Source organism: Ranitomeya imitator, chromosome 5, assembly GCF_032444005.1.
Source record: "Ranitomeya imitator isolate aRanImi1 chromosome 5, aRanImi1.pri, whole genome shotgun sequence".
In the NCBI taxonomy this organism is placed as follows: Eukaryota; Metazoa; Chordata; class Amphibia; order Anura; family Dendrobatidae; genus Ranitomeya; species Ranitomeya imitator.
The window spans coordinates 3,036,352-3,061,709 of NC_091286.1; the positions used below are offsets into that span (position 1 = coordinate 3,036,352).

A 25,358-nucleotide genomic window follows, 5' to 3' on the forward strand; every position below is an offset into this window, starting at 1 on the left:
TGACATGTTTAAATGAGAAGGGAAATATACTAGAGGAGAGGGGAGATTAAATATTTTTGCTAGGTGAGTAGAGACAGTAAGTGCAAGGGACAGGAGGAGATGTGAGGAAATAGGGTAACTTTTGCAAGTAGTAGGATGAGAAGATGCAAGGAGCCTTATCGCTTCTTCTTCCGTGACTGGTTCAAAGACAAAAAAGTGAGCAAGATGCAGTGCAGGAGAGAGGATAGTGCATGATGTTAGGGAATTGGGAGAAAATTTCCTGTTGGATATGGTCAGTTTTTTCTTTGAAATAATTAGCCAGATCATCAGCGCTAAGATTGGTGGTTGGGGCCTGCATTTTTTGAGAAGCGAGAAGTGTCAAGTCGTTTAGGATTCTTGGATAGTGAGGTGATGAGGGCGGTGAAGTTGCATGTTAGAGAGGTGAAGGGCAGAGTTGTATGTTTTAAGCATAAACTTATAATGGATGAAATCTTTGGGCCAATTGGATTTTCTCTACAGACGTTCGGTGCACCTGGAACACTGCTGTAGGAAACGTTTTTGCAGTGTGTGCCAGGGTTGTCGCCTTCTGTGCCGTGTTGTTCTACAGTGCTGTGCAAATTAATTGGGACAAAGCAAAAAAATAAAATGTTATAGTGCCCTGTTGCATACTAATTCTGACCAAGATTTATTTATTATATATTAAAACTGGTTTGAATCACTGACTGGTAACCAACTTACGATTTTACTTAAAAAATGCTCTGTCCCAATTAATTTGCACAGCACTGTATGTATAGGAGGTGCAGCTTCATCCAGGGCACTTTGCAGCGTCTCATTATGTTTCAGTGCAGAACCAGCACATAAGATGGAGGAGATTGGGGCCAATGATGATTACTAATTCTTCATGAGTTTCTGGATGTTTCTATAAGTGTGGAAAGTGAGGATGTCCTGAGCAGGATGACAGTTACTGACAGAGAATGAAAGAAGGTTGTGGTCAGAGAGAGGAGGAGGTGAGTTAGTAAAATCATGCACTGAGCAGAACAGAAACAAAACCATGTCCAGGGAATTTCCATCTTCTTGCATAGGAGAGTTAGCTGTGAGGGGCTGAGAGGAGGTTAGTGATAAAAGTTAGGAGGCAGTTGGGGAGAGCGGATCACCAGTGGGGTTGTTAAACTCCCCCCATGATGAGTGGGGATGTCACAGGATAGAAAGCCAGGTGGCAAAATGATCGAGGAACCAACTGCAGGATGCTGGACTTCGATACACAACCGCCACTCAAATGGAGAAGGGGATATAGAGTCTGACTCTGACAGTGTGCACCTCAAAAGAAGGGAAGATAAGGGGAGATTACTGGGGGAAAACCTGAAAAGTGCATTTTGTTGAAAGGGGCAGACCAACGCCTCCACCTGATCTGTTGTCAGGCCTCAGGGTATGTGAAAAGTTTAGGCCACAATATGGGAGAGCAGCAGCTGTGGTGGTGTCCGATTGCTGGATCCAGGCTACAATAACAAGAAGGTTAGGGGAATTTGAAAGGAAAATGGACAGAAATGTCCAAGAAGGATGGGAGATTTTGCTAAATGAAATTCTCACTGCACAATCGGTAACAATCCTGAAAAGAAGGAAGAATTGGAATCATTTAAAGAGACCAGGGTGAATAAACACAGAACTTATCACTTGTTAAAAAGGAAAAATGTATATCAAATGGAAAGAGGGGGCATATCTAAAGAAGAACATAATGCTGTCTGCAGGGAATGCAGGGCGAGAGTTAGAACAGATAAAGCCAGTAATGAAGTGAGGCTTGTGAGGGAGACCAGAAGCAGCAAAAATAGGATTTTGGAGGTATGTCAAAAGCAAAAGAAAGGACAAAGCTGCTATAGGATTTTTACAGGATGAAAAGGGGTGAAGTGGTCAAAAATGATATTGAGAAGGCGAAACTTTCAAATTCCTATTTTGCATCTGTATTCTCTAACAAAACAAATGTAACATCAACTGATCTTCAAGATGCTATAAAAGGAATAAAAGAATCCACACTATCCATAAACAGAGAGATGGTGAGGGAACACTTAGCTAATTTACATGAATTTGCATCTCCTGGTCCAGATAAATTACATCCCAGGGTACTGAAAGAGTTAGCAGAGGAAATTGCAGAACTACTAGCTAGAATCTTTGAAAAATCCTGGAGAGCAGAAGTCCCAAAAGAGAAAGGCAAATTATGTCCCTATCTTCAAAAAAGGAAAGAAGATGTAGCCAGGAAATTACAGGCCAGTGAGCCTTGCTTCCATACCAGAAATGATCTGTGAACTATTATACAGCATGTATGTAAGTACTTGGATAAGAATACAGTAAATAACCAAATCCAGCATGGGTTTTTATCAAACAAGTCATGCCAGATTAAGCTAAATTCCATCTATGATGGAATCACTGACTGAGTGGATCAGGGAAATGCAGTAGATAAAGTATATCTCGACTTCAGCAAAGCATTTGATAAAGTATCTCATAGTATCATAATTGAAAAAATTACTAAGTATGGGATTGACAAGGCTATGGTTCGGTGGATTCATAAGTGAATCAGTGATCGTACTGAACGAATGGTAATAAATGGTTGCACATCCAATTAGAAAGTGTTACAAGTGGGGTACCACAAGGCTCTGTCCTGGAGCCAGTGTTACGCCTGGCCTCAGTGTTGTTCAACATTTTTATAAATGATCTAGATAAGGGCATTGATAGTAAAGTAATCAAATTTGCAGACGATGCACAGCTAGGAGGGATAGCTAATACTAGAGTAGACAGAAAAAGGATTCAGAAGGCTCTAGATAAGTTTGAACTATGAGCATAGACTAATAAAATGGTATTTAACAGGGAGAAATCCAAGATTCTACATATGGGCAAGAAAAACGAAAATTACATCTACAGGATGGGAGGAATAGAACTAAGCAACAGCACGTGTGAAAAAAGCATAGAGTCTAGATCACGTGAAGTTATTATCCCCTTCTACTCCTCCTTGATCAGGCCTCATTTGGAATACTGTGTCCAGTTCTGGGCACCACATTTTAGAAAAGACATTGAAAAACTGGAGCAAGTTCAGAGAAGAGCTACCAGGATGGTGAGCCGACTGCAAAGTATGTCCTACTAGGAACGGTTAAAGGATCTGGGAATGTTTAGCTTGAAAAAAAAAAAGGATAAGAGGAGGCTTAATAGTGGTCTACAAATATCTGAAGGGCTGTCACAGTGTAGAGGGATCATCATTATTCTCATTTGCACATGGAAACATGAGAAGCAATGGAATGAAACTTAAAGGGAATCTGTCACCTAATTTTTCGCATATAAGCTGCGGCCACCACCATTAGGGGCTTAGCTACTCTATGCTGACGACACACACAGATCTACATCTCTGGACCAGCTATCACCTCCCTACTAACCAGAATCCCTCAATTTCTATCCGCTATTTCATCCTTCTTCTCCGCTAGATTTCTAAAACTTAACATGGACAAAACAGAATTCATCATCTTTCCCCCATCTCACATGAACCCCCAACGAACCTATCCATTACAGTAAACAGCTGCCCACTCTCCCCAGTCCCACAAGCTCGCTGTCTCGGGGTAATCCTTGACACTGATCTCTCATTCAAACCGCATGTCCAAGCCCTTTCCACTTCCTGCCGCCTTCAGCTCAAAAATATTTCATGGATCCGTACATTCCTAAACCAAGAATCTGCAAGAACCCTAGTCCATGCCCTCATCATCTCCTGCCTCAACTACTGTAACGTCCTGCTCTGTGGCCTCCTCTCTAACACTCTCGCACCCCTCCAATCTATTCTAAACCTCTTCCCACAATCGCATACAAGATTTCTCTCGCGTATCCCCCATACTCTGGAACCCTCTACCACAACACATCAGATTCTCGCCTACCATCGAAACCTTCAAAAAGAGCCTGAAGACCCAACTCTTCTGACAAGCCTACAACCTGCAGTAACCACCGATCGACCAAACCGCTGCACGACCAGCTCTATCCTCACCTACTGTATTCTCACCCATCCCTTATAGATTGTGAGCCCTCGCGGGCAGGGTCCTCTCCTCCTGTATCCTCACCCATCCCTTGTAGATTGTGAGCCCTCGCAGGCAGGGTCCTCTCCTCCTGTATCCTCACCCATCCCTTATAGATTGTGAGCCCTCGCGGGCAGGGTCCTCTCCTCCTGTATCCTCACCCATCCCTTGTAGATTGTGAGCCCTGCGGGCAGGGTCCTCTCCTCCTGTATCCTCACCCATCCCTTATAGATTGTGAGCCCTCGCGGGCAGGGTCCTCTCCTCCTGTATCCTCACCCATCCCTTGTAGATTGTGAGCCCTCGCGGGCAGGGTCCTCTCCTCCTGTATCCTCACCCATCCCTTGTAGATTGTGAGCCCTCGCTGGCAGGGTCCTCTCTCCTCCTGTATCCTCGCCCATCCCTTGTAGATTGTGAGCCCTCGCAGGCAGGGTCCTCTCTCCTCCTGTATCCTCGCCCATCCCTTGTAGATTGTGAGCCCTCGCGGGCAGGGTCCTCTCTCCTCCTGGACCAGTCGTGACTTGTATTGTTCAAGATTATTGTACCTGTTTTTATTATGTATACCCCTCCTCACATGTAAAGCGCCATGGAATAAATAATAATAATAGCTACAGCATTCTGTAATGCTGTAGATAAGCCCCCGATGTAACCTGAACGAAAAGAAAAGCAAATTAGATTATACTCACCCAGGGGCGGTTCGGTGCGGTTCAGGTCTGAAGGGTGTCGCAGGTCTTGGTCCGGCGCCTCCCATCTTCATGCAGTGACATCCTCTAACTTTCTTCTGTCGTGGCTCATACGCAGGCATAATTCTCTGCCCTATTGAGGACAGAGCAAAGTACTGCAGTGCACAGGCGCCGAGAAAGGTCACAGAGGCCCAGCACCTGCGCACTGCAGTACTTTACACTCTTCTCAACAGGGCAGAGAATTACGCCTGCGCATGAGCCGCGACAGAAGAAAGGAAGAGGACGTCATCGCATGAAGATGGGAGGCGCCGGACCCAGACCTGCGACACCCTTTGAACCCGAATCGCACCAGAACGCCCCTGGGTGAGTATAATCTAACTTGTTTTTCTTATCTGCAGCTTTACAGAATAAGGCCCCGAAGGCGGTGGCCGCAGCTTATATGCGAAAAATGAGGTGGCAGATTCCCTTTAAAGGGAGAAGACACAGATCAGATATTAGAAAAACCTTTTTGACAGTGAGGGAGATCATTGAGTGGAACAGGCGGCCACGAGAGGTGGTGAGTTCTCCTTCAATGGAAGTCTTCAAACAGAGGCTGGACAGACTTCTGTCTGAGATGGTTTAGTGAATCCTGTATTGAGCAGCGAGTTGGACACAATGAGTCTTGAGGTTCCTTCCAACTTTAACATTCTATGATTCTATGAAAAAGTAATGTATGTAGGAGAGTTAGTTACATGCTGACCGTGCGTTCCAAAGGGCACAACTAAAATAGACAGAAGGCATGCAAGGAATATTAATTAGATTAGCAAGGTTTCTGACTGTAGCAGGGAAGGAGTTAGTCTTATTATAACAATAATGGCCTGGATTAGGCGAGATATGTACTGAGACTAGGAGAAGGAAAATGGAGAGTGAGCAGATGGCTGAGTTATTTGTGAAAGTGTTTCTTATGTTGTATGGTGGGAATTAGGCTACGTTCACACTAGCGTTGTGCGCCGCTGCGTCGGCGGCGCAACGCACAACGCACGCAAAAACGCGGCAAAACGCACGCAAAAACGCTGCGTTTTGCGACTCATGCGTCGGTTTTTGCCGAAAATCGTACGCAAGAAAAATGCAACTTGTTGCGTTTTCTTGGTCCGACGCTTGCGGCAAAAAAGACGCATGCGTCACACAACGCAACAAACAAACGCATGCGTCCCCCATGTTAAGTATAGGGGCGCATGACGCATGCGTCGCCGCTGCGTCGCCGACGCAAACCCGACGCACATTAGCTTAACGCTAATGTGAACGTAGCCATAGTGGTTCAACATTGTGGCGAGAACATGAGAGGCGTACAAAAGACAAGGGAGGAGAAAGGTCTGATATGGATGGAGTGTGTAGTTTGTGAAAGGACTGTAAGTGTAACATACATAGTAACATAGTTAGTAAGGCCGAAAAAAGACATTTGTCCATCCAGTTCAGCCTATATTCCATCATAATAAATCCCCAGATCTACGTCCTTCGACAGAACCTAATAATTGTATGATACAATATTGTTCTGCTCCAGGAAGACATCCAGGCCTCTCTTGAACCCCTCGACTGAGTTCGCCATCACCACCTCCTCAGGCAAGCAATTCCAGATTCTCACTGCCCTAACAGTAAAGAATCCTCTTCTATGTTGGTGGAAAAACCTTCTCTCCTCCAGACGCAAAGAATGCCCCCTTGTGCTCGTCACCTTCCTTGGTATAAACAGATCCTCAGCGAGATATTTGTATTGTCCCCTTATATACTTATACATGGTTATTAGATCGCCCCTCAGTCGTCGTTTTTCTAGACTAAATAATCCTAATTTCGCTAATCTATCTGGGTATTGTAGTTCTCCCATCCCCTTTAATAATTTTGTTGCCCTCCTTTGTACTCTCTCTAGTTCCATTATATCCTTCCTGAGCACCGGTGCCCAAAACTGGACACAGTACTCCATGTGCGGTCTAAGTAGGGATTTGTACAGAGGCAGTATAATGCTCTCATCATGTGTATCCAGACCTCTTTTAATGCACCCCATGATCCTGTTTGCCTTGGCAGCTGCTGCCTGGCACTGGCTGCTCCAGGTAAGTTTATCATTAACTAGGATCCCCAAGTCCTTCTCCCTGTCAGATTTACCCAGTGGTTTCCCATTCAGTGTGTAATGGTGATATTGATTCCTTCTTCCCATGTGTATAACCTTACATTTATCATTGTTAAACCTCATCTGCCACCTTTCAGCCCAAGTTTCCAACTTATCCAGATCCATCTGTAGCAGAATACTATCTTCTCTTGTATTAACTGCTTTACATAGTTTTGTATCATCTGCAAATATCGATATTTTACTGTGTAAACCTTCTACCAGATCATTAATGAATATGTTGAAGAGAACAGGTCCCAATACTGACCCCTGCGGTACCCCACTGGTCACAGCGACCCAGTTAGAGACTATACCATTTATTACCACCCTCTGCTTTCTATCACTAAGCCAGTTACTAACCCATTTACACACATTTTCCCCCAGACCAAGCATTCTCATTTTGTGTACCAACCTCTTGTGCGGCACGGTATCAAACGCTTTGGAAAAATCGAGATATACCACGTCCAATGACTCACCGTGGTCCAGCCTATAGCTTACCTCCTCATAAAAACTGATTAGATTGGTTTGACAGGAGCGATTTCTCATAAACCCATGCTGATATGGAGTTAAACAGTTATTCTCATTGAGATAATCCAGAATAACATCCCTCAGAAACCCTTCAAATATTTTACCAACAATAGAGGTTAGACTTACTGGCCTATAATTTCCAGGTTCACTTTTAGAGCCCTTTTTGAATATTGGCACCACATTTGCTATGCGCCAATCCTGCGGAACAGACCCTGTCGCTATAGAGTCCCTAAAAATAAGAAATAATGGTTTATCTATTACATTACTTAGTTCTCTTAGTACTCGTGGGTGTATGCCATCCGGACCCGGAGATTTATCTATTTTAATCTTATTTAGCCGGTTTCGCACCTCTTCTTGGTTTAGATTGGTGACCCTTAATATAGGGTTTTCATTGTTTCTTGGGATTTCACCTAGCATTTCATTTTCCACCGTGAATACCGTGGAGAAGAAGGTGTTTAATATGTTAGCTTTTTCCTCGTCATCTACAACCATTCTTTCCTCACTATTTTTTAAGGGGCCTACATTTTCAGTTTTTATTCTTTTACTATTGATATAGTTGAAGAACAGTTTGGGATTAGTTTTACTCTCCTTAGCAATGTGCTTCTCTGTTTCCTTTTTGGCAGCTTTAATTAGTTTTTTAGATAAAGTATTTTTCTCCCTATAGTTTTTTAGAGCTTCAATAGTGCCATCCTGCTTTAGTAGTGCAAATGCTTTCTTTTTACTGTTAATTGCCTGTCTTACTTCTTTGTTTAGCCACATTGGGTTTTTCCTATTTCTAGTCCTTTTATTCCCACAAGGTATAAACCGCTTACACTGCCTATTTAGGATGTTCTTAAACATTTCCCATTTATTATCTGTATTCTTATTTCTGAGGATATTGTCCCAGTCTACCAGATTAAGGGCATCTCTAACCTAGTCAAACTTTGCCTTCCTAAAGTTCAGTGTTTTTGTGACTCCCTGACAAGTCCCCCTAGTGAAAGACAGGTGAAACTGCACAATATTGTGGTCGCTATTTCCTAAATGCCCGACCACCTGCAGATTTGTTATTCTGTCAGGTCTATTAGATAGTATTAGGTCTAAAAGTGCTGCTCCTCTGGTTGGATTCTGCACCAATTGTGAAAGATAATTTTTCTTGGTTATTAGCAGAAACCTGTTGCCTTTATGGGTTTCACAGGTTTCTGTTTCCCAGTTAATATCCGGGTAGTTAAAGTCCCCCATAACCAGGACCTCATTATGGGTTGCAGCTTCATCTATCTGCTTTAGAAGTAGACTTTCCATGGTTTCTGTTATATTTGGGGGTTTGTAACAGACCCCAATGAGAATTTTGTTACCATTTTTCCCTCCATGAATTTCGACCCATATGGACTCGACATCCTCATTTCCTTCGCTAATATCCTCCCTTAAAGTGGACTTTAGACAAGACTTTACATAGAGACAAACCCCTCCTCCTCTCCGATTTTTACGATCCTTTCTAAACAGACTGTAACCCTGTAAGTTAACTGCCCAGTCATAGCTTTCATCTAACCATGTCTCTGTTATTCCCACTATGTCAAAGTTACCTGTAGATATTTCTGCTTCTAGTTCTTCCATCTTGTTTGTCAGGCTTCTGGCGTTTGCGAGCATGCAGTTTAGAGGATTTTGTTTTGTTCCAATCTCCTCGCTGTGGATTGTTTTAGAAATATTCTTACCTCCCATCTGAGTATGTTTTCCTGGGTCTTCTTTGTTCAAGTCTAATGTTTTTCTTCCCGTCCCCTCTTCTTCTAGTTGAATTAATGAAGTGTGAGTTATTGCAGCAGCCAGAACATAAATGGTACAAATACTTACGGTGAATACTCTTTGCAAATCAGATGACCCAGAAAGAAGTTTGTTTGAATGTCTTACCTGTCTCCGGCCATGTGTAACTACCCTGCACTCTGAAAAATATGGCACTTGGACAAAATTTGCACGAGTGTCTTCCCCTTGGCTAGGTCTAAATATATAGGGAAGTACAGTGGGTACGGAAAGTATTAAGACCCCTTTAAATTTTTCATTCTTTGTTTCATTGCAGCCATTTGGTAAATTCAAAAATGTTCATTTTTTTCTCATTAATGTTCACTCTGCACCCCATCTTCACTGAAAAAAACAGAAATGTAGAAATTTTTGCAAAGTTATTAAAAAAAGAAAAACTGAAATTTCCCATGGTCATAAGTATTCAGACCCTTTGCTCAGACACTCATATTTAAATCACATGCTGTCCATTTCCTTGTGATCCTCCTTGAGATGGTTCTCCTCCTCCATTGGAGTCCAGCTGTGTGTAATTAAACTGATAGGTCTTGATTTGGAAAGGCACACACCTGTCTATATAAGACCTCACAGCTCACAGTGCATGTCAGACCAAATGAGAATCATGAGGTCAAAGGAACTGGCCAAGGAGCTCAGAGACAGAATTGTGGCAAGGCACAGATCTGGCCAAGGTTACAACAGAATTTCTGCAGGACTCAAGGTTCCTAAGAGCACAGAGGCCTCCATAATCCTTTTTTTTTTTTTTTTTTTTTGTTTAAATAGTTTTTTTATTGAAAGCAAACATGCACAATACAATTTATGCACTGTCCAGTATTTTACAAAAATTTTAACATTTTCCAAACCCCCAACAATCCCAACCATACCCAAACCTCCCCCTCCCCTGACAGCTCCTTCCCAGTTATACTTTTGTTACCAGTATTGATGGTTCCTTGAGCCATTTGACTCACTTATGTTCGCTTGTTCCTCTAGCACTCTCTTCCTTTCAGAGGCTCTCACTCTCCCATTTCCCATAACTACTCATCCCAGCTCGAGCCACGGAGACCACATTTTGTCAAACGTTTCTATTTTCCCACGTCTTTTATAGACCCCCTTTTCCAGATTGAGACCATGTTTAACATAATTCAGGAATTCACCCCTTGTAGGCGGTTCCTCCTTGATCCAGTTCCTTGCTATTACCTTCCTTGCCATGTATAATAGCCTAGCTATTGCTATCTTCCAGATGTTATCCACTCTAATTTCCTCTACATATCCTAGTATACACACTATCGGATCTCTCGGCACTCTGCATTTATACGCCCCTTCCACACGGCTCATTACCACCAACCAGAAAGCAACCAGTCTTGGACATGTCCACATCATGTGGTATATTCCTGCATTCCCAGTCTTACATCTCGGGCATTCAGAGTCAGCACGCAACCCCGCTCTGCACAACACTTCCGGTGATTTATAGACTCTGTGCAAGATGTACAGCTGCGATAGTCTATACGGCTCGCTCAGCGACACTCGTGGAACCGACTCCAACACCGACTCCCAGGTTTCATCCTCCATTGGGCCTAAATCTCTTTCCCATTTCGCTCTCGCTTTTAAAGGGAAGTCTAACAAATATGCATGTAGAAGGTCCTTATAAAGGGTGGTAATGACTCCCCTTGTGGACCCTTCCCCACACACGTATTCCAGAACTATGTCCTCTTGGATCTCAACACCACCGCCCCTGTTTTGAGCTTTAAAAGCATGTTTCATCTGAGCATATTGATACTCTCCAGTCGGTCTCAGTCCAAACTCCCCTTGCAGCTGCGAAAAGGACTTTAATCCTCGTTGTTGAACTATCTGAGCCACCAAGTGGATTCCTTTGGCCCTCCACTCCGTCAGCACTCCAAGGGCCGCAAACTCAACCAAATTATTATTAAACCATATCGGTGTAAATTTAGTCAGCCCCGTAACCCCCCGAATCTGTCGCAGTCTGGTCCATAATTTATATATCAAAAACATAGTTGGGTATAATTTCCCCAATACTCCCAAGGAACCATCCTCCAGACACTGCGCTACCGGTCGTCGGTCTGTCACCCTCTCCATCAAGTGCTGTACCGCACTGGAGGACACCTCCCGTGCCCAGCCTGGGCTGCAAGAAAGTATAACTCAGGATTGGGTAAAGCCAATCCTCCATCTTCCTTGGGTCGCTGAAGCGTCTCCAGGCGAATACGTGGGTACCGCCTCCCCCATATCAGACTTCTAAATAGAGCATTAATCTGCCGGAATTTCCCACGTGGAATCCAAACTGGCGGGTTATGTAGGACGTAGAGTAATTTGGGCATCAGAACCATTTTAATTAGATTAACCCTCCCCACCACCGATAAGTGCAATTTATTCCATGCATCCACTTTTGCTTTAAGGGCGCCCACGAGAGGTGTCAAATTCCTATACAGAAACTCTGTAACTGGCATCGAGATCCATATTCCCAGGTATCTGAAAAGGGATACTACCCTAAGCCGCCCCTCTCCCAATGGCTCACTTCTGCTCTCCTCCACCCCATCCACCTCAAAGAGGACCGATTTATCCCAGTTTATCCTCAATCCCGATAAGTCTCCAAATTTCCCAACGATCTCGATAGCCCCATTCAAGGCTTCATCCGGGTCCGCTAGGAACAGTAGGATGTCGTCTGCATATAACGCAATCTTCTCCTCAACACTCCCATAACTGAACCCAGGGACTTCATCCGACTGTCGGATCTTGGCGGCCAATGGCTCCACAGCTAAGGCAAACAGAAGGGGCGACAGTGGGCAACCCTGCCTCGTACCTCTGGCCAGCTTTATAGGCTGAGAAAGTTCCCCATTCACTCTAATTCTAGCTGTTGGTAGTGAATATAACAGTTGAGTCCACGCCACAAATTGCGGGCCAATACCCATACATTTCAACACCCGCCAGAGATATCCCCACTCCACACTGTCAAACGCCTTATGGGCGTCCAAGGATGCAATAACCCTTCGGCCACAATTGTCAGACTTCAGCTGCAGGTTCATATGCAGCCTCCGCAGATTAACCGCTGTAGATCTGTCAGGCATAAAACCAGACTGATCCGGATGCACAAGGTTAGTAATGACACTAGACAGACGGGTAGCTAACACCTTGGCCAAGAGTTTGACATCAATGGTTAACAGAGAGATTGGCCGATATGACTCAGGCTTCCCCAGATCCTTATCCTCCTTCGGAATAACCACTATAATAGCCTCCCTCATAGATGCTGGGAGATACCCTTTACATCCAGCCTCCTCCAGTACTAACTTTAATCTGGGAATCAGCACTTCCTCCAAACTTTTATAGATTTCGGCTGGTAACCCATCAACCCCAGGTGCCTTCCCATTGGCCATAGACTTCAGCGCCCGACTCAGTTCCTCCTCGGTGATAGGGGCATCGAGGCTCACCCTATCCTCCTCACTCAATTTCGGAAGACCCACACTCTCAAGGAAAGTCTCCGTATCTCCGGCTGACTCATTGACCCTGGAGGAATATAAGTCCGCGTAAAAGTCCGCAAAGACCTTTATAATATCAGGTGTTTCAGATACCCTGCTCCCCCCATCCGAAACCAACGAGTGTACATATGAGGTACTACGCTGAGCCGCGGCTACCACCGATAGCATGTGTCCCACTGTTTCTCCCTCCTGAAAATAAGCCACCCTCTGAAACTCCCGCTTCCTTTCAGCTTTTCCCAGCAGAATCTTTTCCATACAATTTTGCGCTGTTCTCAACCTTTTCTCTGCCTCGGAGGTCCCCAGTACTACCATCTCGTCCTCCGCGGCTTTCAACTCTTCCAATGCCACTCTCTCCGCTTCCCTTGTCCTCCTCTTACACCTACTAATGTCTCTAAAAAGTAGCCCTCTCAGGTACGCTTTCATTGCATCCCAAACAGTTAGAGCATCAGTACTCCCATCATTTAAAGCAAAGAATTCCGTCACCTCCTTCCCTATACCGTCCAAATCAATACTCTGTAACCAGTTAGGATGGATCTTCCATTCTCTCCCGCTTGTAGTCCGTGTCCCCAACAACCTAACCTCCACCTCAATTGGACTATGATCCGAAAGGGCCCTCGGCAGATAACGCACCTCCCCCACCATTGTGTCCAACAGGCGGTTACCCAGTGCCATATCAATTCTGGATAGCGTAGCATGAGCCGGCGAATAGCACGAGTATCCTCTCTCCCCAACATGTCTGACTCTCCATAGATCAATCATGCCTAATTCACGCACATAGGTTCCAAATGTTGTAGTGTGCCCCTCCGACCTATTCTGGGCGTTCTTATTTTTATCCCAAAAGTCATCGCATATATTGTTCAAATCCCCAATAATTAAGAGTGGCAGTGGTTCCCATCGTTCCACCCTCTCCAATACCTCCCTGATCTTCTTACTTGAATATGGAGGTGGAATATACATTGCCGCCACACACAATCTCACTCCATACAATATACATTGTATCACCACATACTGACCCTCAGCATCCACGCATACCTTCACCTCTTCATACTGCACTCCCACCGGCACCAACACTGACACACCCCTTGAGTACGTCGAAAAGGTAGAATGATACCCTTTCTGTATCCATCGTCTATTCAGTACATCCACTTTCTCCCGTATTAAGTGCGTCTCTAGCAGGCATATCATAGAGGCCCGTTGATCCTTCGCATACTGCAAGCTCGCAGCTCTCCTAGACTTATCCGCCAGGCCTCTCACATTCCAGCTCAATATCTTAAAGCGATCCCCTATTATGTGACTCATCATCCTTAGTTATGTCAATACTCCCGGTTCTGAGCTAACTTCCCTCCCCACCCTCACCCCTCCCCCACCTCCCCCACACCCCCCAATATTATACATTCTGCCTCTTATCAAGAGTGGGGCACCATCACCCGTTGCGAACACTCTTGCTAAACCTTCTCTTTCCGCCTCCCGCTACCGTTTATAACAGAATTCGGCGCAATTCTTAGAAGAACAGTATAATTAAACCTGTATTATATTACAACTGCAAGAAACTAAATAAACTTTTTAGTACGCTGCACACCCTTCCTCCCTCATATTTCACCGCCGCACCAGCTCTCCCAGTGCGTTCCCTGAGTAATACCCAACTCCACCCTTCAACCTTCACATTTCAATTACCAGTGTACTGTCAGTCAATCTCTTTTTTTCCCCTTTTTTGAAAGAATTAAGATACCTCCCGACCAACCCGCCCCACATTTTCAATCTCCTTTCCCTTTAAGTTTTTTAGCGTTAAGATCTATCCACTGGGTAGCGTCCTCCGGCGTCTGGAAAAAGTGAATCTTATCCAGCGCTACCACTCTCAGTCGTGCCGGAAACATCATGGAGTATTGCACTCCCAGTTCTCTCAGCCGTCTCTTGATACCCGTGAACATCATCCATTGTTTCTGTACCAGGGCGGAATAGTCAGGGTAAATAGCAATTCTTTGACCTCCAATTGTCAGATCCGTCATGTCTCTAGCCTTCCTCAGGATAATGTCTCTGTCTCTGTAGTTTAGGATTTTGGCAAGCATGGTACGGGGACTTGCTCCAGGGACAGGTGGTTTCGGTGGGACCCTGTGGGCTCTCTCTACCGCAAATACTTTTGTTAGTGCTGCATCACCAAAAGTCTCAAGGAGCCAGCTTTCAATATACTCCGTGGGATTCCTCCCCTCAGTTTTTTCAGGGACACCCACTATGCGAATGTTATTTCTTCTGGACCTATTCTCCAGATCCTCATTTTTTGCAGCCAGCTCCGATATTGTTTGAGCAAACTTCCTCTCCGCTTTCTGCAGCTGCACTATATGGTCTTCTGCCGTGCTCACTCTTTCCTCCACAGCCCCCACACGTTTGTCAATCTTCTGCAGGGCTGCATTTATCTGGGCTGTATCCCCTTTAACCTCCTGTATCTGCTGGGTCAGGGATTGTTTGCAGGATGATACCAGTGCAAAGACATCTCTAAGGGTGGGCTCTGCTCCTGACTCCTTATCTTCAGGTCCCCCTACTACCACCGCCATGTCACCATCCCTGCTCCCCTGTTGTACCTCCTGCTCCTCTGCTGGGCTTTCCTCCTCTCCTTCTGTGTCTGTGTCCACTCCGTCGTCCTCCTCTGCTTTTCCTGTGTTCCCTGCGGCTTCCACTCTAGCAAACTGCTGGAGCTTTGCCGCCGCCGACATTCTCTTCTGGCATGCCGCGTTGTCCTTCTCCGCCTTCTCCCTGGCGTCGGCGCCATCTTGGCCGGTCCCTGCCTCGCCGGCTCCGGCGTCTCTTTGTCTCCTCCTGGTCATGTTCACCGACCTCGGGGCCGCCGCTATTCACCGCCGCACTCCCGGGACTCTCCTGCAGCCGGTAAGCGCTGTGAATCGCCGCTCAGCTGCGGCTTATAAGGATAATATTAACTTTGGCAGCGGGAGCGCTCTGTCACGCGTCCGCTCACATGAACGTTCAGGCCACGCCCCGCCTCCATAATCCTTAAATGGAAGAAGTTTGGGACCACTAGAAGTCTTCCTAGACCTGGCCGTCCAGCCAAACTGAGCAATCGTGGGAGAAGAGCCTTGGTGAGAGGTAAAGAAGAACCCCAAGATCACTGTGTCTGAGCTCCAGAGATGCAGTAGGGAGATGGGAGAAAGTTCCACAAAGTCACCTATCACAGCAGCCTCCACCAGTCAGGCCTTTATGGCACAGTGGCCCGACGGAAGCCTCTCCTCAGTGCAAGACATACGAAAGCCCGCATAGAGTTTACTAAAAAAACACATGTAGGACTCCCAGACTATGAGAAATAAGATTCTCTGGTCTGATGAGACAAAGATAGACCTTATTGTTGATAATTCTAAGCGGTATGTGTGGAGAAAACCAGGCACTGCTCATCACCTGCCCAATACAATCCCTACAATGAAACATGGCGGTGGCAGCATCATGCTATGGGGGTGTTTTTCAGCTGCAGGGACAGGACAACTGGTTGCCACTGAAGGAAACATGAATGTGGCCAAGTACAGAGAGATCCTGGATGAAATCCTCTTCCAGAGTGCTCTGGACCTCAGACTCGGCCGAAGGTTCACCTTCCAACAAGACAATGACCCTAAGCACACAGCTAAAAAAATGGAGGAGCAGCTTCAGGACAATTCTGTGACCATTCTTGACCGACCCAGCCAGAGCCCTGACCTAAACCCAATGGAGCATCTCTGGAGAGACCTGAAAATGGCGTCCACCAACGTTCACTATCCAACCTGACGGAACTGGAGAGGATCTGCAAGGAAGAATGGCCGAGGATCCCCAAATCCAGGGGTGAAAAACTTCTTGTATCTTTCCCAAGAAGACTCACGGCTGTACTAGCTCAAAAGGTGCTTCTCCTCAATACCTAGCAAAGGGGCTGAAGACTTATGACCATGGGAGATTTCAATTTTTCTTTTCTAATAAATTTGCCAAAATTTCTACATTTCAGTTTTTTTTTCAGTCAAGATGAGGTGCAGAGTGTACATTAATGAGAAAAAATTAACTTTTTTGAATTTACTAAATGGCTGCAATGAAACAAAGAGTGAAACATGTAAAGGGATCTGAACACTTTCGTACCCACTGAATGAGGTGCCGTGTACTCGGGGGGTGAATACTTTTGTACCCACTATATGTACTTAGATCTGACACAAATTTTTATTGTTAGTAAATAATCAACTAACTAAAGTCAGCAGGAGACCATAAACTACAGAGACCACAAACAGACTTGCAGGTCGACATGGATCATAAACTGTTAGTGGTGACCTTACAGCATCAAGTATTACACATGGTGAAGGACATGTCTGTCCCAAGGAGTCGCAGAGCTTTCCAGTCATGGTAGTGGAATGGAGGCTTCCCAAGGGTTAACACTCAGTAGATGAGATAAATATATATATACCAATGTGGTTTGTTGTCTTTTCTGTGTTCCCTCTCCCCGGCCCCTGTAACTTTGTGCTTCTCTTCCCGCAGGCTCTGGTGCATTGACACCTCTGCCTCTCTTGTGCCTCGGCATGCATTGGGGGCATGCCTCGATGGACGGTGCACTTAGAGGGGGGACCACGACGGGTGAATCATGCAGCGGTGGCTGTGGGACATCGAGTCTTCTCGTTTGGTGGTTACTGCTCTGGAGAGGACTACGAGACTCTCCGGCAGATCGATGTACATGTCTTCAATGCTGGTAAGAGGAAGTGTACGCAGCTCGGGAGGTGGAGGTTGCAGGTACCGTAACTGTGTCATTGGGTGGGCTCCACTATGGGCACCCAATGGGAGTGGGTGTGGGAGGCTCCTCTGGTGGCATCCGACAGAAGGGAGTTTGTGAGTTTTGTCTGGGGGAACCTGATGTATGGGTCCACCTTCCAATGCGCTTGAGGCCACAGACATCTGGTCTCTCTTCTTACAGTGTCTCTCCGCTGGCGAAAGCTTCCACTGGCCCGATGTTTCCCGTCCAAGGTTCCTTACATGAGATATGGACACACGGCTGTTCTCGTCGATGATCTCATCTACATCTGGGGGGGCCGTAACGACACTGAGGGGGCCTGCAATGTCCTCTATACCTTCCACACAGGTGACAGACCCTCCTCCCAGAACATCCCCGCCCCCCACTGTCTATTCCTGACGCTCAGTCTTGTTACAGGCTCAGAGCAGTGGACGACTCCCTCTGTGAGTGGTCACATCCCCGGGGCCCGGGACGGTCACTCTGCCTGCGTGCTGGACAGGACCATGTATATCTTTGGGGGATTTGAGCAGCTGGTGAGACATCTGTTGTGTATTGAGGGGGGGTTCTCCTAGCTTCTAGAGAAGGACTTGTAGGGTTGCCCATCACCTGTCTCGCCCACATTATTGATTGTCACTGTGGTCAGGCAGCGGCTCTGAGAATTGCATGCCCTTTGTGTCATTATGCTGACTTAACACAGCCGGTCTTGGGCTTTCTCCCGGTGATGGGCACCTTCTGATTATAGGAAAGTAATAATTCTGGAAGTTTACATCTATGGATGAAGGCAAGTGTGATGTAGCCATGAGACTCGGGGACGGCCGCTTGTCTCCTCCGCAGGACATGGTGGTCAGGACTGATCTCTGAAGTCTTCTGATTTTCTTCACAGGCTGACTGCTTCTCCGATGAGATTCACAAACTGGACACCAAATCCATGATGTGGTCTCTGGTGAGAGCCAAGGTGAGAACCCTGCCATTGTTGCCTTATACCAAGCAGGTGTTAGGGTGGAGGGGGAGGGAAGGTGGGGGGGCCTGGAGGAGGGGGAGGTGGCGGCACAAGAACGGTGGGGCATGGAGGAGGGGGAGGCGGCGGCACAAGAACGGTGGGGCCTGGAGGAGGGGGAGGCGGCGGCACAAGAACGGTGGGGCCTGGAGGAGGGGGAGGCGGCGGCACAAGAACGGTGGGGCCTGGAGGAGGGGGAGGCGGCGGCACAAGAACGGTGGGGCCTGGAGGAGGGGGAGGCGGCACAAGAACGGTGGGGCATGGAGGAGGGGGAGGCGGCGGCACAAGAATGGTGGGGCCTGGAGGAGGGGGAGGCGGCGGCACAAGAACGGTGGGGCCTGGAGGAGGGGGAGGCGGCGGCACAAGAACGGTGGGGCCTGGAGGAGGGGGAGGTGGCGGCACAAGAATGGTGGGGCCTGGAGGAGGGGGAGGCGGTGGCACAAGAACGGTGGGGCCTGGAGGAGGGGGAGGCGGCGGCACAAGAACGGTGGGGCCTGGAGAAGGTGGAGGCGGCGGCACAAGCATGGCAGGGCCTGGAGGAGGGTGAGGTGGCAGCGGCACTAGGACTGTGGGGCCCGGAGGAGGCGGCGGCACAAGAACGGTGGGGCCTGGAGGAGGGGGAGGTGGCGGCACAAGAACGGCGGGGCCTGGAGGAGGGGGAGGTGGCGGCACAAGAACGGTGGGGCCTGGAGGAGGGGGAGGCGGCGGCACAAGAACGGTGGGGCCTGGAGGAGGGGGAGGTGGCGGCACAAGATTGGTGGGGCCTGGAGGAGGGGGAGGTGGCGGCACAAGAACGGTGGGGCCTGGAGGAGGGGGAGGCGGCGGCACAAGAACGGTGGGGCCTGGAGAAGGGGGAGGCAGCGGCACAAGCATGGCAGGGCCTGGAGGAGGGTGAGGTGGCAGTGGCACTAGGACTGTGGGGCCCGGAGGAGGGGGAGGCGGCGGCACAAGAACGGTGGGGCCTGGAGGAGGGGGAGGCGGCACAAGAACGGTGGGGCCTGGAGGAGGGGGAGGCGGCGGCACAAGAACGGTGGGGCCTGGAGGAGGGGGAGGCGGTGGTACAAGAACAGTGGGGCCTGGAGAAGGGGGAGGCGGCGGCACAAGCATGGCAGGGCCTGGAGGAGGGGGAGGTGGCAGCGGCACTAGGACTGTGGGGCCCGGAGGAGGCGGCGGCACAAGTACAAGTGCCTATGTATGGGGAGACGAGGCGGACCATAGTCCGATGTGCTTGGTAGTCAAGGCTCCATCATGCTTTTTGTTGTACAAATGTGATGCCATCATCTTACTTGCCCACAGGGTGTGCCAGCTCGCTGGAGAGATTTCCACTCTGCCACAGTCATCGGGAGTAAAATGTTTGTGTTTGGCGGCCGCGCAGATCGATCTGGTCAACACCACTCAAACAATGAAATCTACTGTAACCGAATCCGAGCGTTTGACTTACTAACAGAGACCTGGCTGGATGCCCCACAATGCTCGCCCCCACCCGAGGGGAGGCGCAGCCACTCTGCATGTGAGAGTATGGTATATGGAGGGGGGTCAGTGTGGTGTATGGTGGTCTCGGGGGTATGTGATGTTTATGGTGGGCTGGGTGTATGCTGTGTTATATGGGCTGGGAGGTAACAGAGGGTACATGTATATAGTGGGGCACGTTGTATAGTGGGGGGCACGCGAGGGTGCAGTCTATAGTGGAGGGGGGCATGCGAGGGTGCGGTGTATAGTGGAGGGGGCACGCGAGGGTGCAGTCTACAGTGGAGGGGGGGCACGCGAGGGTGCGTTGTATAGTGGAGGGGGGGCACGCGAAGGTGCGGTGTATAGTGGAGGGGGGGCACGCGAAGGTGCGGTGTATAGTGGAGGGGGACACGTGAGGGTGCAGTGTATAGTGGGGGGAGCTTGTGAGGGTGTGGTGTATAGTGGAGGGGAACAAACAAGGGTGCGGTGTATAGTGGAGGGGGGCATGCGAGGGTGCAGTCTATAGTGGAGGGGGGCGTGCGAGGGTGCGTCATATAGTGGAGGGGGGCAGACGAGGGTGTAGTGTATAGTGGAGTGGGGCACACAAAGGTGCGTTGTATAGTGGAGGGGGGGCACGTGAGGGTACGGCGTATAGTGGAAAGGGGGGCATGCGAGGGTGTGGCGTACAGTGGAAGGGGGGGCACGTGAGGATGCAGTGTATAGTGGAGGGGGGCACGCGAGGGTGTGGCGTATAGTGGAAGGGGGGCACACGAGGGTGCGGCGTATAGTGGAAGGGGGCATGCGAGGGTGCGGCTTATAGTGGAAGGGGGGGCACTTGAGGGTGCGGTGTATAGTGGAGGGGGGCATGCGAGGGTGCGGCGTATAGTGGAAGGGGGGCACTTGAGGGTGCGGTGTATAGTGGAGGGGGCATGTAATGTTTGTGGTGGGGATTGTGAAGCTATGGTGGGCTGGGGGTATGCTGAATATTATGGGCTGGGAGGTATGAGAGGGTACTGTGTATATGGTGGACTAGGGGGTATGTGAGGGTACAGGCGACCACTTATTTGCATATGACCTGTATTGCTGCCTCCGTATTCTGTTGTCACATCTAAAGCTGCCGTCACCTACTGATTGAGCAACTGCTGCAGATTGTAGGCTGTGGACTGTGGATAGGTTACAGTCGGCCAAGAATGCAGTGTAGAGGACACGTGCTCTGGGGGTTGCTGGGGTTTTGTTGGATTGTGGATCTGTGGGTCGCTGGGGTCTCGGTGGAGCCCGGCTCTGTGGGGTCTCGGTGAGGTGCAGCTCTGGGGGTCGCTGGAGTATCAGTGGTTGCAGCTAGTAACGCGGCTATCTTGCAGTCACCTACCGGGGGGAGCTGTATGTGTTTGGTGGCTACAACGCGCGGCTGAACCGTCACTTTCAGGACCTGTGGAGGTACACACCAGGTAGGTGCTGAGTGCTGACTGTCCTGCTGTCGGGATCCCGTGTTTCTATCGTTATGGTCTCTCTCTTTTTAGAGGCCGGCCGTTGGCAACGTGTGGAGGTGCAAGGAAAAGGCCCCTGCGCTCGGCGGCGGCAATGCTGCTGCATCGTGGGAGACAAAATCCTGCTGTTTGGAGGCACCAGGTAAAGGAGGCCGAGGTTGAGGAGTCTCTTAGGTACCAAGATATTCGTACACAAGGAGGGGATTGCGAGAGGGACTTTGGAGGGATCAGTGGTGAAAATTGGGGGATGAGAGTGACTGGAGTGGACATAATTATATTCATACTGCAGTCTGAGCGAGAGACCAGGATGGATGAACACAGAACTTAATCACTTATTATAAAGTAAAAAAGAAATGTATATTAAATGGAAAGAGGGGCATATCTAAAGAAAAGTATCATGCTGTCTGTGGGGAATGCAGGGCGAGACTTAGAAGAGATAAAGCCAGTAATGAAGTGAGGCTTGTGAGGGAGACCAAAAGCAACAAAAAAGGATTTTGGGGTATGTCAAAAGCAAAAGGAAAGTCAAAGATGCTATAGGATTTTTACAGGATGAAACGGGTGAAGTGGTCAGAAATTATGTTGAGCAGGCCGAATTTTGCATCTGTGTTCTCTAAGAAAGCAAATGTAACATCAACTGATCTTCACGGGGCCATTGAAGGAAGATAATGATCCACAATATCCATAAACAGAGAGATGGTGAGGGAACATTGAGCTAATTTACATGAATTTACGTCTCCTGGTCCAGATGAATTACATCCCAGCGTGCTGAAAGAGTTAGAAGAGGAAATTGCAGTACCACTAGCCAGAATCTTTGAAAAATCCTGAAAAACAGGAGAACTCCCAGAAGATTGGAGAAGGGTAAATGTTGTCCTTATCTTCAAAAAAGGAAAGAAGATGGAGCCAGGAAATTACAGGCCAGTGAGCCTTACTTCTATACCAGAAATGATCTGTGAACAAATTTGTTACACACCATGTATGTAAGTACTTGAATAAGTATACAGTAATTAACCAGAGCCAGCATGAGCTTGTAGCAAACAAGTCATGTCTGACTAATCTAATTTCTTTTTATGATGGAATCACTGACTGGGTGGATCAGGGAAATGCGGTATAGTATATCTCGACTTCAGCTATGCATAAAGTATCTCATACTATCCTTATTGAAAAAATTACCAAGTATGGGATTGACAAGGCTACAGTTAGGTGGATACATAACTGTATCAGTGATCGTACTCAAAGACTGGTAATAAATGGTTGCACATCCAATTAGAAAAGTGTTTCAAGTGGGGTACCACAAGGCTCTGTCCTGGAGCCAGTGGTGTTAAACATTTTTATAAATGATCTAGATAAGGGAACCGAATGCAAAGTAATCAAATTTGCAGACTATGCAAAGTCTAGGAGGGATAGCGAACACTAGAGAAGACAGATGATTCAGAAGGATCTAGATAAGTGTCAACAATGGGCAGTGACTATTAGAATGGTATTTAACAGGGATAAATGCAAGATTCTACATATGACCAAAAAAGACGAAAATTACATCTACAGAATGGGAGGAACAGAACGAAGCAACAGCACGTGTGACAAAGACTTGGGTATACTAATAGATCACAGACTGCACATGAGTCAACAGTGTGATGCAGCAGCCAAAAAGGCAAATACAGTTCAAGGATGTATTAAGAGAAGCATAAAGTCTAGATCACATGAAGTCATTATTGCCCTCTACTTCTCCTTGGTCAGACCTCATCTGGAATACTGTGTCCAGTTCTGGGCTCCACATTTAAAAAAAAAAAAAAGAAATTGAAAAACTGGACCAAGTTCAGAGCAGAGCGGCCAGGATGGTGAGTGGACTGCAAGGTATGTCCTACGAGGAACGGTTAAAGCATCTGGGATGTTTAGCTGCAAAAAAGAAGACTAAGAGGAGAGTTAATAGCTGTCTACAAATATCTGAAGGGCTGTCACAATGTAGAGGGATCATCATTATTCTTATTTACACATGGAAACACGAGAAGCAATGGAATGAAACTGAAAGGGAGAAGATACAGATTAGATGTTAGAAAAAACTTTTTGACAGTGAGGGTGATCAATGAGTGGAACAGGCGTCCACGAGAGGTGGTGAGTTCTCCTTCAATGAAAGTCATCAAACAGACTCGACAGACATCTGTCTGAGATGGTTTGTGGATCCTGCAGTGAGTGGGGGGAGGTCCCTTCCAACTCTAGCAACAACAAAAAAAACCTTACACAAGGAGGGGATTGTGAGAGGGGCTTTGGAGGGATCAGTGGTGAGAACTGGAGTGACCGGAGGGGACGTAACAATCAGTAGATTTGGTTTCCAGTACCATCTCTATGCTGACGACACCCAATTATACACTTCTGCTCCCGATATCACGCCGACCTTTTTAGAAAACACCAGTGATTGTCTTACCGCTGTCTCTAACATCATGTCCTCCCTCTATCTGAAACTAAACCTGTCAAAAACTGAACTCCTCGTGTTCTCTCCCTCTACTAACCTACCTTTGCCTGACATTGCCATCTCCGTGTGCGGTTCCACCATTACTCCAAAGCAACATGCCCGCTGCCTTGGGGTCATCCTTGATTCTGACCTTTCATTCACCCCCTACATCCGATCACTGGCTCGCTCTTCTTACCTGCATCTCAAAAACATTTCTAGAATTCGCCCTTTTCTTAATTTCGACTCTGCAAAAACTCTGACTGTTTCACTTATTCATTCTCGTCTGGACTATTGTAACTCTCTACTAATCGGTCTCCCTCTTGCAAAACTCTCCCCGCTCCAATCTGTCCTGAATGCTGCAGCCAGGATCATATTCCTCACCCACCGTTACACCGATGCCTCTACCTTGTGCCAGTCATTACACTGGTTACCCATCCACTCCAGAATCCAGTACAAAACTACTACCCTCATCCACAAAGCACTCCATGGCTCAGCACCACCCTACATCTCCTCCGAGGTCTCAGTCTACCACCCTACCCGTGCCCTCCGCTCCGCTAATGACCTCAGGTTAGCATCCTCAATAATCAGAACCTCCCACTCCCGTCTCCAAGACTTTACACGTGCTGCGCCGATTCTTTGGAATGCACTACCTAGGTTAATACGATTAATCCCCAATCCCCACAGTTTTAAGCGTGCCCTAAAAACTCATTTGTTCAGACTGGCCTACCGCCTCAATGCATTAACCTAACGATCCCTGTGTGGCCTATTTATAATAAAAAAAAAAAAAAAAAAAGGTTCCTCGCATCATGTTCTCATACACTTTATGCAGTATTAGCCCTCTGTGTCTGTACTGCTACATACTTAGGCAGGTAACTGGTTCATGCAGCTTTACATGAACACCTGAGCCTTACACTATAGCTGGTCCGAATAACTAAAGCAATTGTTACCATCCACCTCTCGTGTCTCCCCTTTTCCTCATAGTTTGTAGCTTGCGAGCAGCAGGGCCCTCACTCCTCTTGGTATCTGTTTTGAACTGTATTTCTGTTATGCTGTAATGTCTATTGTATGTACAAGTCCCCTCTATAATTTGTAAAGCGCTGCGGAATATGTTGGCGCTATACAAATAAAATTATTATTATTATTATTATTATTACATTTTATTATATTCCTACTGCAGTCCGTCCCAGGACCAGAACCTCCAGGACGAGTTCTACCTGATGGATCACTCCGACCTCTACATCCTGGACTTCAGTAAGTTGTGGGGGGAGGGTCTGGAGCTTGTAAGTGGAGGTTCTGAGGGGTCTGCAATTGTAGGGGGAGGCTGTGGTGTTGTAGGCAGGGGTTGGGATAGGCAGTGGGCTGCTGTTGGTAGGTGGTTGGGCCTCGTTTCCTGTTGCCACTGCTTTGACCTTGGTCGCATTGGTGGGTGGCGGATGTTTCCAGGGTTAGTAGTCCCACTGCATCGGGGGAGGGTTCAGCCCTTTATTAACCCCATGAGGGGAGCTGACACATTGGTGTACTGGGAATGTGCTCCTGCCGCTCTGGAGGCCAGCCGCTGCCACCCAGCCGGGGCCGCTCATGTCTTCTGTCCATTCCAGGTCCTAGTCTGAAGACGCTGTGTAAGCTGGCCG

General features: G+C 47.7%; 1 protein-coding gene across 1 annotated transcript in view; it reads left to right on the forward strand.

Annotated features, from left to right (window-relative positions):
- LOC138681014 (kelch domain-containing protein 3-like) overlaps positions 1–25,358 on the forward strand; it is a 100,017-nt gene that overhangs the window by 25,783 nt on the left and 48,876 nt on the right. The window contains exons 2-9 of the mRNA XM_069768203.1: positions 17,102–17,309; positions 17,532–17,696; positions 17,766–17,881; positions 18,232–18,303; positions 19,642–19,855; positions 21,156–21,242; positions 21,315–21,423; positions 24,905–24,978. Of these exons, the coding sequence (XP_069624304.1) occupies positions 17,156–17,309; positions 17,532–17,696; positions 17,766–17,881; positions 18,232–18,303; positions 19,642–19,855; positions 21,156–21,242; positions 21,315–21,423; positions 24,905–24,978 (991 nt within the window). The 5' untranslated portion in view covers positions 17,102–17,155. The remainder of the gene's footprint in view (positions 1–17,101; positions 17,310–17,531; positions 17,697–17,765; positions 17,882–18,231; positions 18,304–19,641; positions 19,856–21,155; positions 21,243–21,314; positions 21,424–24,904; positions 24,979–25,358) is intronic.